Source organism: Bufo gargarizans, chromosome 7 (assembly GCF_014858855.1).
Source record: "Bufo gargarizans isolate SCDJY-AF-19 chromosome 7, ASM1485885v1, whole genome shotgun sequence".
Taxonomy (NCBI): domain Eukaryota; kingdom Metazoa; phylum Chordata; class Amphibia; order Anura; family Bufonidae; genus Bufo; species Bufo gargarizans.
In genome coordinates, this window is record NC_058086.1 from 24,861,505 (window position 1) to 24,878,381 (window position 16,877).

The window sequence follows — 16,877 nt, forward strand, 5'->3', positions numbered from 1 at the left end:
AACCTCATAATACACACCTCAGCTGCTGCAGAACCATATAATACACACCTCAGCTGCTGCAGAACCATATAATACACACCTCAGCTGCTGCAGAACCTCATAATACACACCTCAGCTGCTGCAGAACCTCATAATACACACCTCAGCTGCTGCAGAACCTCATAATACACACCTCAGCTGCTGCAGAACCTCATAATACACACCTCAGCTGCTGCAGAACCATATAATACACACCTCAGCTGCTGCAGAACCTCATAATACACACCTCACCTAATGCAGAACCATATAATACACACCTCAGCTGCTGCAGAACCATATAATACACACCTCAGCTGCTGCAGAACCTCATAATACACACCTCAGCTGCTGCAGAACCTCATAATACACACCTCAGCTGCTGCAGAACCTCATAATACACACCTCAGCTGCTGCAGAACCATATAATACACACCTCAGCTGCTGCAGAACCTCATAATACACACCTCACCTGCTGCAGAACCATATAATACACACCTCAGCTGCTGCAGAACCTCATAATACACACCTCACCTGCTGCAGAACCTCATAATACACACCTCACCTGCTGCAGAATCTCATAATACACACCTCAGCTGCTGCAGAACCATATAATACACACCTCAGCTGCTGCAGAACCTCATACACCTCACCTGCTGCAGAACCTCATAATACACACCTCACCTGCTGCAGAACCTCATAATACACACCTCACCTGCTGCAGAATCTCATAATACACACCTCAGCTTCTGCAGAACCTCATAATACACACCTCACCTGCTGCAGAACCTCATACACCTCACCTGCTGCAGAACCTCATAATACACACCTCAGCTGCTGCAGAACCTCATAATACACACCTCACCTGCTGCAGAACCTCATAATACACACCTCAGCTGCTGCAGAACCATATAATACACACCTCAGCTGCTGCAGAACCTCATAATGCACACCTCAGCTGCTGCAGAACCTCATAATACACACCTCACCTGCTGCAGAATCTCATAATACACACCTCAGCTGCTGCAGAACCATATAATACACACCTCAGCTGCTGCAGAACCTCATAATACACACCTCACCTGCTGCAGAATCTCATAATACACACCTCACCTGCTGCAGAACCATATAATACACACCTCAGCTGCTGCAGAACCTCATAATACACACCTCAGCTGCTGCAGAACCTCATAATACACACCCCAGCAGCTGCAGAATCTCATAATACACACCTCAGCAGCTGCAGAACCTGATAATACACACCTCAGCTGCTGCAGAACCTCATAATACACACCCAGCAGCTGCAGAACCTCATAATACACACCTCAGCTGCTGCAGAAACATATAATAAACACCTCAGCTGCTGCAGAACCATATAATACACACCTCACCTGCTGCAGAACCATATAATGCACACCTCAGCTTCTGCAGAACCTCATAATACACACCTCACCTGCTGCAGAACCGCATAATACACACCTCAGCTGCTGCAGAACCTCATAATACACACCTCACCTGCTGCAGAACCTCATAATACACACCTCAGTAGCTGCAGAACCATATAATACACACCTCAGCTGTTGCAGAACCTCATAATACACACCTCACCTGCTGCAGAACCATATAATACACACCTCAGCTGCTGCAGAACCTCATAACGCACATATCAGCTCCTGTAGACCCTCATAATACACACCTTTGCTGCTGCAGAACTTCTTTATGAAAAGAATTAGGGTATTTCATATCAATCAGTAGTGGACATAAGTCATCTCTTCAATCCTCTGAAAGAGCTGAACTGTGTCTTATAAGGAATTATTTACCCCCTATTGTAAATGAGAAAAATATTTTTACATTTCAGGGACTTCATGTTTGCCCCTAATAATATTTACTATAATTCACTACAATATTATTATTTGTATTATTACACGGTCAATTGTTTCCGCATTGTTACAATGTTACAAACATTCGAAGTGATTATTATTTGCATTATTATTACTATATTTTATTTATTATAACTGGCTGCAGTATTGCTATTACCACTATTACTGTTATTTGCAGCACAGGAGCTTGGCTCCTGAGAGGTTCTGCAGCAGCTCAGGCACTCTGCTCAGCATTATCGCAGGTAATAACAAGCAGCGCAGGGCATTGCCTGTATTATGACATGTTTATGAGCACAGGGGTGGACTCTGCTTCCAGCACATGGAGGTGTAACCAGAGCAGCAGGGTGTGTAGCAGAGGCGGTCACACAACTACTGCACTTGGGAACTGGAGTCACTCCGGACAGGACAGAGCTGGGGCCCACTATAACTCAGGGGGCGACACATTGGCTGCATCATTATTCTTTTTGGGTATCTATTTGGCCTCTTCAGGGGCTTCTGGACTCTGAGGAGAACCTAAAGATCTCATTAAGGGCCCCTAGGACCCCCTATAGGGTTCAGAAACAGCTCCAACTAGAGTATGGGCAAGGAAGAACACCCTCATCAGGACCTCTAACTGTCCTTAGACTCTACTGGTATCACCCCTTATAATTTTACACCACTTTTCTATTATAACTTTATTCTCACCATTATCTGGACCGCTTCTCTGAACCTTTCCCTGTGTTACGTGACTTTTTACGGATTTACAGCAATTTCACCACACGACTAGTAATGAACTGACCCTGGGACCTATAGCTGGATACATTGTATCTGTTTGGATGTTGACAATGAAACGCTTGGCTTTCTGTCCCCTCCTGCTGGCATTGAGCTTACACTATGGAATCTGCTGTGGCGAGCAGGGGATTAGACTGGAGACCCTTCCAAGTGATGCGCAAGATATTACCTGTACAGGGGTAAGTCATAGGGTTGGGGGGCTTATCATCGGTATATGTAAACATGCAGGTTTCCCGATGGATAGGACAATAATTTGGTCAATAGGACCAATAATTAAAGGGCAATTAGTAAAAAAAGAAATTCTTAGTAAATTGCAAGTAAGACAATGACTTGTTCTCTTGCGTTAAACTATTAGGGTTTAAATGTATTTATTTTTTTGTTCTTTTGTCTGTTTTGGGGAAAGCTGGGTGAGAAACCAACATGACATAGATACGTTCTCTGGTAATGTTACAGAACGAGATACAACGGGGGAGAATTAGGGCTCATGCACACGACAATATGTATTTTGCAGTCAGCAAAACACGGAATTTGAAAAATAATATGGATGACGTCCGTGTGCATTCCGTATTTTGTGGAACGGAACAGCTGGCGGAACAGTCCTATCCTTGTCCGTTATGTAGACAATAATAGGACATGTTCTATTTTGTGGCGGAACAGGACGTGCGGTCATATTGAGTAACATCAGTTTTTTTTGGCAGATCCATTAAAATGAATGGTTCTGCATACGGTCCGCAAAAAAAAAAAAGCGGAACAGACACGGAAAGAAAATACGTTGGTGTGCATGAGCCCTTATCAAAACGGGTGTAAAGGAAAACTGTCTCAGTTGCCCATAGCGACCAAACAATTGGTTATCACCCAGCTTTCCCAAAAACAGATACAGCAGAATAGATTTTTTTTAGATTATTTTTGCATTGCATTTTTTTTTTTTTTTTTTTAACACAAACTTCCCGGGTGGTGGCGGTTATCAGATATCAGCGTGCGCTGTTCGCCTCAGGGGTTAAAGCCCAGTGCTGACGTTTTTACACGAGAAAGGAACAATGACTCTGTATTTTTGCCGGCATGCCGGAGGAATTACTAACACAGTCTGAGGAATTCATGTGTGACTAGTGAATCGCATATTTTCTTGGTTTTGGAAGAAAATATCAGCTCTGTGTCCTAGCATATAATCTGATTGTTTGATATGGCAAAACTATAACTCCCATCATCCCTGGACAATAAAGGTGGCCATACACCACACACAGATGTCAGCGGGATGCTTTTTCATCTGATAGCTATTCCTCTTGACTGCTCCATACACATGCACGCTTGGCCGAGCATGCGTGTCTTTCCAATGAGGAGAGAGCTATAAGCTTCTCTCCGACTCCTCTGGCAGCAGCTTGTCTACCTGTCGGGCGCATTCTATTCTTTGACTCTGCACACATGCATGCTCAGCTCTGTTAAGAATGCAGGACAGGTACATGAACCCCCTGACTGTAAAGCGCTGCGGAATGTTGGCGTTACATAGGAAACCTGGTCACTTAGAAAGTTACCTGATCCTGTTGAAATCTGTGGGGTCAGCTGACTTTTGTCTTATCTGAATGGGCAACTTTACTCCCCCAGACTTGAACAGAGAGAGTCCTACCTGCACACAATCACCTGTTCATTCAGTCTGCAACCACCTCCTCTGGAAAAACAGGACCCCCACTTATGAGACCTCCTATGGCTATTATTATGGGGCACTATGGCTATTATTATGGGGCACTATGGCTTTTATAATGGGACACTATGGCTATTATAATGGGACACTATGGCTATTATAATGGGACACTATGACTATTATTATGGGGCACGATGGCTAGTATTATGGGGCACTATGGCTTTTATAATGGAACACTATGGCTATTATAATGGGACACTATGGCTATTATAATGGGACACTATGACTATTATTATGGGGCACGATGGCTATTATTATGGGGCACTATGGCTAGTATTATGGGGCACTATGGCTAGTATTATGGGGGACTATGACTAGTATTATGGGGCACTATGGCTAGTATTATGGGGGACTATGACTAGTATTATTGGGGACTATGACTAGTATTATGGGGCACTATGGCTATTATAATTGGGCACTATGGCTAGTATTATGGGGCACTATGGCTAGTATTATGGGGCACTATGACTAGTATTATGGGGCACTATGGCTATTATAATTGGGCACTATGACTATTATTATGGGGCACTATTACTATTATTACTGTGTCTGTTGTTGCTCAGCCTTTAAGGTTTACCTTTACCAGTGGTTTCCAACCTGTGTCTCTCCAGCTGCTGCCATAGTATGACTCTCATGCTGGGAGCAGTAGTTTCCCAGGTTGGAGACCACTGACCTGTGGGCTCCAATAAACACATAACTTGCAGTTAATACGATACCTCAGTGTAGCTGCGCTGGCTCTCTAAAAGGTGCACTGTCACTTTAAATACCACAATATTGCGTCCTGTTGTTTATAGACCACATACTGTATGGAGTTTCAGTGACTTAGTGGGTTGTTAATGTTATTACATACGTTTCGGTTGTATAACTTTATTGCGCTCGGGTTACTTTGTCGCCTTCAGATGTTAGCTGCGCGTCGGCCTTACTGCGGGAATTCTTCATTATATTACGGTTATTGGAAGGTGTCATTTATTACCAATATAACATTAACATACCATGCAAACAAGTGCCACATAGTGGTTAATGATTCCATATAGCGCTCACATAGAAGTGCCATCTAGTGCACCCAAATAAAAAAGATCCTACAGTGATCAAATAATAGTGCCATATAGTGCACCCAAATGAATAATATCCTGCAGTGCTCAAATAGCATTGCCATACCATATAGTGCCCAATTAGCAGCAACATATAGCACCCAAATAACCGTGTAATGCAGGTCATCACTTTGGCAGCACCGTATGCTACCCAAATACCTGTTCAGTGCCCAATAATAATAATGCCGTACATCCCATGTTGGATACTTGGCTCAGGAGTAGATAAAAATGGCTGCTTTCTCCCAGGAACAGCGCCACACCTGTCCGTGGCTTGAGTCTGGTATTGCACCTCAGCTCTATTGAAATAAGGCTGCAGTATCACACACAACCTGCGGACAGGTGGGGCGCTGTTTCTGAAAGATTGCAGCCATGTTTTTGTAATCTTCGACAACCCCTTTAAATGTTTAGTTGGCTTGGACCTGCTGAATGTCCCCCATTCTCTGGAGCATGCTTTTTTTTTTTTTGCTGTGAGGCCCCAAGAGATTATCTGCAGATTTGTATTTTTTTATTAAGAACATGGCGACCTTTGACACATGATTTTTTTTTCCATGTTGTCCGTACCATTGCTGTCAGCGAACAGGATTAACCGTTGTTTGCACTTTTTTGGGATCAGTAATTGCTGTTTTTATATTTTTACTTACTTTTTTTTAACTTTTATGTAATTTCTCTGTGAACTTAATGGTGCCAAACTTGAAACACCTACTGCCCCCCCCTCTCCCCACACCTGGTTCCTGACCAGGTCCACTGTGCCTAAGTGCAACCATATAGCGCACAAGTAATACCACTGTACGGTGACTGTATATGAGCTCCATAAATAAACTATTACGGTACTATACAATGTGTGAAGAATACTGCTTTAGATCTGTGGTAGTCACACAACCCTAAGGTCCCAGACCAGCTGAGCTGCCTACTTCTAGAGGAAGTGACCCATGGTCAGTGACATGGCAGTGCCAATCACTTCCGTGATCGTATGGTGTCCATAGATTGAATACTACTGCTATCCACATAACAGTACCCAAATGGATGGGCCCCTGTTCTAGTAGTACCCATACAATTATACCAACAGAGCATTATTCTGCCTACTATAGCCTCAGCAATGGTAGTGCCTGTTAACAGTGCCAACGAGCACATCAATATGCGCAAATAGGATATATGGATATGCCTGATAAGATAGCTGTGATGGTGGTCATAGGTCAGTATCTTCTCATCTCAGTATCTCCTGATACCATATACCGCCTATACATGCCGTACAGCCCGTACCATCATAAATAGATTATACCTCAAGGACACATCTTCTTATGGTATTGGACAGTGGATTATTCTCTAGACGGCTTGTTGACAAGTGACGGTCATTATCTCCATCATAAACACATAAATTGTGCCGTAAACCGGACAGATGTGCTGAGAACTGAAGGTGGCCATACACATTACATAGAAATAGGTTGATGGTGGAACAAAAGGTTGTTATAATGGGGTAAACATACCCATTTTAGTCTAATCTATCTATTTAATTATCTATCTATCTATATATCAATCTAATTCAAATAAGCTTTATTAGCAAATACATATTAGCATTGCCAAAGCAATTACGAAATAACTGGGTAGCGATGTGATGTTGGACTGAGGCTGCAGCCCCGTTTGACTCCTTGGATCTGCTGCAAATAAGCCGTTCTCCTTCCATTTACCCTCATGCTGAACATCTGTTCTCAGTGTAGGAGCTTCTGATGACATCATATGTTTTTACTTGTATTCCGCTGTCCAGAAGTTTCAGGAATAGACCGGATGCTATGCTAAGTCAAAGACCTTCTTAGGCTCCTTTCACACTAGCGTTCGGCTGTCCGCTCGTGAGCTCCGTTTGAAGGGGCTCACGAGCGGACCCGAACGCTTCCGTCCAGCCCTGATGCAGTCTGAATGGATGCGGATCCGCTCAGACTGCATCAGTCTGGCGGCGTTCAGCCTCCGCTCCGCTCGCCTCCGCACGGACAGGCGGACAGCTGAACGCTGCTTGCAGCGTTCGGGTGTCCGTCTGGCCGTGCGGAGGCGTGCAGATCCGTCCAGACTTACAATGTAAGTCAATGGGGACGGATCCGTTTGAAGATGCCACAATATGGCTCAATCTTCAAGCGGATCCGTCCCCCATTGACTTTACATTGAAAGTCTGGACGGATCCGTCCGAGGCTATTTTCACACTTAGCTTTTATATGCCAATATAATGCAGACGGATCCGTTCTGAACGGAGCCTCCGTCTGCATTATTATGATCGGATCCGTTCAGAACGGATCCGATCGAACGCTAGTGTGAAAGTAGCCTTAAAGTCCACAAAACAGGCAAAGAGCTTTTGTGGCTCTTGATGAGGCTGTGCGGGGTGTAGATGTGGTCCGTAGTGTGTTGGTCTGGATGTGGCTCTTGATGAGGCTGTGCGGGGTGTAGATGTGGTCCATAGTGTGTTGGTCTGGATGTGGCTCTTGATGAGGCTGTGCGGGGTGTAGATGTGGTCCGTAGTGTGTTGGTCTGGATGTGGCTCTTGATGAGGCTGTGCGGGGTGTAGATGTGGTCCGTAGTGTGTTGGTCTGGATGTGGCTCTTGATGAGGCTGAACAGAGTATAGATGTGGTCAGTGGTGCAGTGGTTTAGCATGAAGCCTGCTAAAGACGTTGTGCTAGGTGAAGAAGCTGAGGATCCTCTTATTCAGGGTGATGTTGAGCAGTTTCCCCAGGTCACTGCTGACACATATCCCTTCGTTGTTGGCCATGTCATACCTGTCTCCGCTCTTGTTTATGGGGGTTATGAGGTTTTGATTCCAGCTCTGGGTGAAGAGTTTTGCTATTGTGGCCTGGATACCTGGCGGGCTGTGTTTTATCTTTTCTGGGAGGATCCCTTCTGGGCCTCTGCATTTCTTTTACCCTTTATCGATGAGATCCTCTCTGCAGTCTAATACCTATGGTATATTCAGAGGGATTTGGAAATATTTGACTTTCTTCTCCACATACTTCAGTTTGTTAACAATCTCTTTTTGTTCTGGGCTTTGGTCCTTCAGTCTGTCTTTGTACAGGTCCTTGAAATACTGGAGGCAGATGTTGCTGTTTTGGATGTTGAGGTTGTTGTTCTTACAGTTTGTGCCCGTGTGGTTCCATAGTTCCCAGAAGGAGTTGTCTTGGAGGGTGTCTTGGAGTTGGAGGAGTTTGGTGGAGATGTGGCTTAGCTTTTTCTTTCTGAGGACGGTTTTGTTTTGCCGTTGTATGGTATAGTAGGTTTGCCCCAGACTAGGATTGTTTGGGTCTTGGTGTATTATATTTGAGGCCACTCTTAGGGCCTTCCTTACGGCTTTACATTCCTTGTGGAACCAACTGTTAGGTTGTTTTTTTATTGGCCTCTTGTTGTTGCACCTTTTCAGGTCGGACATTTCTGCTACAATATAAAGTATTCTCTAAGGTCTTTTACTGCTAGATTTACTCATTCTGGTCTAATATGCTCATGGAGCTTTACTTTATATCAGACTTGTATTCCTCCTGAGCTCCGGCCCTGCTTGATGCTTTTGTTTTTCAGGGCACGAACAGAGACTTCCCTGTATCCGTAGGTACCATGGATTCATTCTCTGCCTTAGTCCATATTTCAAGAAGGGTCTGTATATTGATGTTTTCCAGTCTTTGATTGAAGTCTGATTATTCATCTTACATCCGAAGGCTGAAGTATTCGGACCCTGAATGTTCTATCTGCAGATAAGAGACGTCATTGTGTGTCCGTATATCTTCTAATGAGCTGTCCTGTATAAAACAAGCTGGATCCTTGACTGGTGGCCATGTTGTAGAAGTTTGGTCCAGTCACTTGAGTTTTTGAGTGCTGAGCAGGGTCTTTGCTCTTCATTACTCTGTGTGAGACAGGTGGTTTGGTCCATGAATTGTTCCTCTGGTGGCCCGATTTTGGGTAAACATCACCAGTTTTCAGTTTGTTGAGGACTGTATGAAGTTTGAGGTCTATTTGTCGGTGACCTTTTCATAGGTTATTGTCTTGTGTGGGCTCTGCTCCATGGGTCTATCTTAAGCGCAATGTCTCTCAGCTCGCTCCTTGGTTGTTTATGGTCCTACAGATGATGATGGTTTATGGAGGAGTGTTGTGCCGGGGTGATGTCTGACATAGAGCTGTCTGACATTTAGCTCTGTGTAGATCCTCTGGGTGATGTGTTCTGGGATATCCTTTCGGGGGAGCAAAGATGACAGGATGATATCACAGCCGGGGAACTTCTGTTGTGTGGTCTTTGCTAGCTGGCTCAGTTGTCCTGCTAACTGCTGGTGCTGGTCCTGGATGTTATTGGTTCCTGTAGTTATGATAATTTGGTTAGGGTTGATGAAATATGGATTATTGATGACGAATGTTGCTTGTTCAATAGTTGAGCAGCAGATTTTAGTTTATTTTTCCTGGGAAGAGTTGCCTTGTATTCAGGAATTTGCCATTGGAGTCTACAATCAGGACAGTATCAGGACACGGTGACTTACTGTTCTCGTGTCATCTCATGTTCGTGTCCTGCTTGCTGCTTGGTCGTGTTGTTGGAAGCTGCTGTGGTTCTGTACTTGGGGTTGTGATGATGGTCGGCTCTAGACCCCCTTGTATTACTTTGTTATTCTTTGCTTTGCTCTTATTATTTTCGCTTATTTTGGTTCAGAAGTTATTTGATATGTTGGTGTCATGGCCGCTGGTTTTCATTTTGTCTGCAAACCCCTTTTTCCCCTTTTTTCACCCCTGAGCTCACCTCCTTGGTTAGGGGCTGTGCCTGGGATTTTACATTTGCTATTTCTCATCTCAGTTCTGCATTTTCTTGCTGTAGTTCTTGTAATTTATACTGTATTTCCTCAAGGTGCTGCCTGTTCACACTTCTTTCTGATTATTTCTTTGGTTACTTAGTCATTTGCATTTTTGTCACCAAAATTTCTTTGAAGCTGTTCCTTAAATTGTATGAAGCCCCTTTCTAGCTGACACAAGCAGTCTCTGACGGTTTCGGGTGAGGGGTGTGAAGAATTAGGACATGAAGCTTCAGGGGGGGTCTCTGGTTGTCTCTATAGAGGTAGGCCCATTACTGCTCTTAGTTGCTGGAGTATGTTCTTTGTAGGTTTAGGCCTGGACTTTAAGGGCGCATTCAGATGACCATAGTGTTTTGCGGATCCGCAAAACACGGATACCGACCGTGTTCGATCCGCAATTTGTAGACCGCACATGGCCGGAACCATAATAGAAAATGCCTATTCTTGTACGTGATTGCAGACAAGAATAGGACATGCTCTATCTTTTCTATGGAGCCGAGGAACGGAACCACGGATGCGGACAGCACAGGGTATGCTGTACGCATCTTTTGCGGCCCCATAGAAATGAATGGCTCCGCACCTGTTCTGCAAAATTGTGGAAGGGATGCAGACTTGTTCAAACTGCCGCCTGAATGAGCCCTTAATATTAGGAAAGATTTCTTGAAACTGATTTAGGTTGTCCTCATTGTCTTGTATTACTATGGCGCCATTATTGTGCTGTTCTCGTAATTTTGTGGGTCTTCTACCCTGATTTGACGGCTCTTGTTGACACCACACTTTGAGATAGTCTTTATAATGTCTGCATGGGCTGTGACTTGAGCCAGGTGGATGGCTTCTTGGTATAGAATAGAACATTTGTTTTCCTCTTATCGTCCTCTTTGAAGGTAAAGTCAGCAAAAAAGAGTTTCTGGATTTTGTCTGACTGCGGCATGTTTTATGGCTTTCTTTGCTTGAATACTCCTCTGCAATCCAGAGTACGTAATCTGCAGGGTGCTTGACCCCCTGCTGTCTGAACCTACATTCCTAAACTCAATTACATTGTCGGATTTACGTTCTATATTGTAATTTCCCCTCTCCATATTCCTTATTTCTATGGGGCGTGCCCTCTGAATGCTCTCACCTTTGAATGCTCTGCTCTGGACTCTGTCAGTCTTGATGCTCCCTGTTGTTCGCAGTCTGCCCTGTAAGTAAAGTTCTTGTCAAAACTCAATTTAACCTTATTTCCATCTTTTTCTTGAATATATCTTAGTCCTGCTTGCTTTTGTGTTCAATGGAGTTGGTATTTTCCAGATTTTGTCTTACACATTGCTCATGTTCAGTGATGCTTACTCCTGGGGATCTATCTATCTATCTATCTATCTATCTATCTATCTATCTATCTATCTATCTCCTATCTATCTATCTATCTATCTATCTCCTATCTATCTATATATCTATCTATCCATCCGTGGGGCCAGAATTGGTTGTGATCCTAGAATAGGTCGGGGTCACTGAGTTTCTTTGCAGACTCTCTCACAACAGATGCCATTCATTTCCTGTGCGTTCGGCCTGCGTTGCGGTGTCCAGCCTCACCTGACCCTGGACATGTTTGTGATCGGCATTTTTAATAAAGCCGTTCGATATGAGTCTTTGCTCAGAACTGTTTATTCAGGATAAAAAGTAGGATTATAAGCGGCCATAAATGTGCTAGGAAAGTAAACCACCCGGAGATGTCACAGGTTAGTTATCCAAACACAAAATGGCTGCAAACACACGTTAATAACACGGGCGGTTATTATGATACAGCAATCAATTATTAATCATTATATTGTACACAGCGCCCGGAGTGTAAACATTCACGAGGTCTCCTTAAAATCAACCTCCAACTGGGAGCCACATTAACCCCTTCCCGACCTTCCCACCATAAATTTACGTCCGGAGTCGGGTCTTTAAAGATGGCGCCTGCCCGCAAGTGAAGCGGACGCCATAGACGCTGGGTGGCTGCTATTTTAAACAGCGGATACCTGGGGCTAATGTATGCGATCGACAACAACATCGATGCCATGGTAAACGTGATCACGGAATCTGGGAGCTCAAAAACCGCAGGGATCGGGGGAGCCGGATGGTGTGTGCGGTAGCCTCGGTGCTCCTGAACAATCAAGTCTGCCGCTTGTGTCAGGGCTCCATAGGAACGAAGTGAAATTCTTATAGACTCCAATGCTAATGCACTGGAGTTTATGAGAGAATCAATCTAATAATCACATGTTAAAGTTCCCTAGGGGTACTAGTAAAAAGTGTAAAAAAAAAGGGGGAAAAAAGCTTTTAAAAATATAAAAGAAAAAAAATTATATAAAAATTCCTTTTCCCCAACATTAAAATAAAAATGAACAATTAAAAAAAATAAACATCATGGGCATCGCCACATGTAAAAATGCCCGTACTATTAAAATATTAAAATATGTATCCCATATGGGGTATGGCGTAATAGAAAATAAAATAAAAAATCGTCGATTCGCCATTTTTTTCTTACTTGACCTCTCCCAAAACATTTTAGAAAAAGTGATGAAAAGGTCATACACACCCCAAATCAATTAAAACTACAGATCACCCCGCAAAAAAAATAGCTCTCACAAAGCTCTGTACACATAAAAATAAAAAAGTTATGGGGGTCTTAATCTGGCAATGCAAAGAAAAAAATTTCTTCCAAAAGTTTTTTTTCCGTATTAAAACAGAAGAAAAAATATCTAAATGTGGTATCGTTGTCATCACACTGACCTGGAGAATGAAAGTAACAGATCAGTTTTACCGAATAGGAAACAACCCATAAAACTGTGGCGGGGTTGTAATTTTTTTTCCACCCCATTAGAATTTTTTTCCAGCTTCCCACTACATCATATGCAACAGTAAACGGTGCCATTAGAACTACTAGTCCCTAAAACAAAAACAAAAAAAGCCTTCATATGTGAATGGAAAAATAAAAAAGTTATGGCTCTGAAGACAGAAGTAAAAACTGAAAACAAAAAAACTGAAAATGGCCTCGTCCTGAAGGGGTTAAAGGGCTTCTCTGATTTGGACAGTCTCTTATTGACAATAAGCTACTGGAACCCCAAGTGATCGAAAATAAAGCATTACACAATTCCCATAGAAATCAATAGAGCATTCATGTAATGTGCTCGTCCGTGTCTCTATTATACTACTGTATATACTGTCTACTGTAGTAAAGTGACTGAAGGATTATGTTACCCTATAGAAGCGGGAAAACCATTCACAAGGAAAGGGTGCTACGTTCCAACTCATGTGTGTGACCTTGCCCTTGGGCATTGATCTACATATTTGCATTTTCATTGGGTGCAGCATGGGATGGTCACTTAAAAGGAATCTCAGCTATTATTTTGGTGCTCAGCGTTTATTTTTATGGGTGAACGATCGTTAGCACTTCCTTTAACGAAACATCTCAATTTGTTTTCCTTCCGATTACTGCCCTGCATATCAAGAGTGGAAGAACAAAAAAATGGCTGCAAAGAATGTCTATTTCTCTCTCTGGAGGACCCAGCGCCCATTCCTTTTAATAGGCATCCTGTAATGCTTCATTTCCCCAGTGGTGGCACTGCAGGGAAACTGAACACTTATCCCCCTGATCCTGCGATCAACATGTGATTAACTTACTTTCTGGGGATCATTCTAATGAAAAAGAATATTCTAAAGGTCATAATTCCTTGGAATACTTGAATGGGTGAAGATTACAGCTCCCGCGGCTTTCCTATAATCCTGAGTGTCAGTTCTGCCTAATCACCCTATGGGTTCCATAAAAGCTGGGTATAAAACCCCTGTAGGAGACATACTCTGCTTTTCCAGAAAGATATAATGAAGAACAGTCATTTGCAACTATCTGGGAAACACCATAGTGCAGCAATATTTCTTCTAAGACAAGGTCACTGGGGGCGAATTCATTTTTGGAAAATTCCCATCGCTTTCCTTCTGTTTTGGCTACTGTTGGTTTTGCTTTTCCTGAACTGTATGACTCAAGGACAGACGAATACAGAGGTTTCCGATGCAGACAGCACAGAGTCACGGGCTAGGAAATCGTGTAGTCATTTCTACTCAATCATTTCTTAAAGGGGCTGTCGTGTTTAGAAAAGGGGCAGAATGGGTTAAAAAAATAAAAGAAGTATGACCTACCTCACCAATTCCTAGCTGCACCGTTCTGACACTTACTGGTCTCCACTTCCTGGACCCATCTTGACACACAGGCAGTGGCGGGAAATGCCCTGTCGGCCAATCACTGACAGGAGTGACTGCTGAGGCCAGTGATTGGCTGAGCAGGCATTCCCTGCCGCCACCTGTCTTATAACGGGAAATGGAGACCAGCAAGTACCTGGTAAGCTTCAGAACGGCAGCGGCAGTGGATCGGAGAGGTGAGCAATGCTTCTTTTATTATTTTCACCTATTCTGCCCCTTTTCCAATACATTTTTTTTTCCCACCAGACAATGCCTTTAATAACAGGAAGCCAGTTTCAAGGCTGAGTGACAACCAATATGGCCGCCGCTACTACAATTAAATGCTGCTGAGGGCCCAAGTTTTCTGAAGTTTTTCTGACCACGTTGATCTATTACATGCCCGCCATGGTCCCGAGCAGGAAGGGAGGGACTGATGGAAATATCCAAGTTTCTAGATTCCTCTTTTTTAAAAGTTCTATTAGAGCAGCGGTCCCCAACCGCCGGGCCACGGCCCAGGACTGGTCCCATGGTTTGCCGGGCCGCGGCGATCAGGGCAGTCTATAACGCTGTACTAATGAAGCGCTTCCATTATGGAAGCGCTTCATTAGTAAAGAAGGACCAGGAAGCGGTGAAGGATCTGTACTCACCGCTTCCTGGTCCGTGGCTCGGTTATCGGCTGTGCAGGGCAGCGCACAGCGCGAGTTCGCTCCGTGACCTCACACTGTGCGCCGCTATACACAGCCGACAGCAGAATGAAGAGGATCGCGATGGTGACTAGGAGCAAGAGAGGTAAGTGTCTTGCATGAAACTGGTACTTGGTGCAAAAAAGGATGGGGACCACTGTATTAGAGCACCATTAATTACTTAATTCATTTATTTTTTGCTATGATGGAACAGAAAAATGAAAGATCTGGCAGAAGTGTGAACAGAGCCTTATTTCCATCTTACTATAGGAATGTTCCTGCACTATATGCTAGGCGACAGTGAACATATGGGGTCATTTATCAAACTGGTGTAAAGCAGAACTGGCCTAAGTTGCCCATTGCAACCAATCAGATTCCACCTTTGATTTTTGACAGCTCCTTTGGATAATGAAAGGTGAAATCTGATTGGTTGTTATGGGCAACTAAGCCAGTTCTACTTTACACCAGTTTGATAAAGGACCCCAATAGTTTTATGGAGAGTGAATGAAGGTTCTGGTCCTGCTGTTGTGGCCTCTAAGATGGGACCTTACTACAGTTGTGTGAAAGCAGCCCAAGGGCAGCTGTGTGCATCTGGACAGAGATATTAGCTGTCCCTGCACCTCCATGATACTGAGGCTGCCATATGGTGCCTCTGGTTCTCTTGGTGCCATCATATGGTGCCTTTTGGCTCACTGTGTGCCATAATATCATGTCTGGCTCTGCTCTGTGTACCATCATGTGATACCTCTGGCTCTCTGTGTGCTTTCAAATCAAGTCTCTGGCTCTTTCTACGCCATCATATGGTGCCTCTGGCTCTCTCTATGCTGCTATATGGTGCCGGTGACCCTTTGTGTGCCATCATATGGTGCCTCTGGCTCTCTGTATGCTACTATTTGGTGTCGGTGACCCTCTGTGTGCCATCATATGGTGCCTCTGGCTCTCTGTATGCTGCTATATGGTGCCGGTGACCCTCTATGTGCCATCATATGGTGCCTCTGTCTCTCTGTATGCTGCTATATGGTGCCGGTGACCCTCTATGTGCCATCATATGGTGCCTCTGGCTCTCTGTATGCTGCTATTTGGTGTCGGTGACCCTCTGTGTGCCATCATATGGTGCCTCTGGCTCTCTGTATGCTGCTATATGGTGCCGGTGACCCTCTGTGTGCCATCATATGGTGCCTCTGGCTCTCTGTATGCTACTATTTGGTGTCGGTGACCCTCTGTGTGCCATCATATGGTGCCTCTGGCTCTCTGTATGCTGCTATATGGTGCCGGTGACCCTCTATGTGCCATCATATGGTGCCTCTGGCTCTCTGTATGCTACTATTTGGTGTCGGTGACCCTCTGTGTGCCATCATATGGTGCCTCTGGCTCTCTGCCTGGCGCTGTATGCAGTGTAATGGAACATGCACAATTTTTGCATGCAACCACATGAAATCGGAGGCAATAGTTAGGTCTCATGCACTTGACTGTATATTGTGAATCTGCAAAATACAGATACCGTCTGTGTGGCATCCACATTTTTTGCAGACCCATTGACTTCAATAGATCCATGGTCCTCATTTTTCACCCAGGTATAGGACATGTTCTATCTTTTGGCGGAAAGGACATACGGATCATCCGTGTGCTCTCCGCACCCCTTTGACCGTTCCGTGAAAAAGTAGAATATGTCAGCGAAATGCGGACCACGGACATATTGAAGTCAATGCGGACAGTACATGGACTGCATCCATATTTTGCAAAATGTAA

At 44.1% G+C, this 16,877-nt stretch overlaps 1 protein-coding gene across 1 annotated transcript in view; it reads left to right on the top strand.

Annotated features, from left to right (window-relative positions):
* Positions 1 to 2,291: 2,291 nt before the first annotated feature.
* The window catches only part of IL17RC (interleukin 17 receptor C), a 50,399-nt gene continuing 35,813 nt past the window's right edge, over positions 2,292 to 16,877 (top strand). The window contains exon 1 of the mRNA XM_044301267.1: positions 2,292 to 2,845. Coding sequence (XP_044157202.1) covers positions 2,711 to 2,845 — 135 coding nt within the window. The 5' untranslated portion in view covers positions 2,292 to 2,710. The remainder of the gene's footprint in view (positions 2,846 to 16,877) is intronic.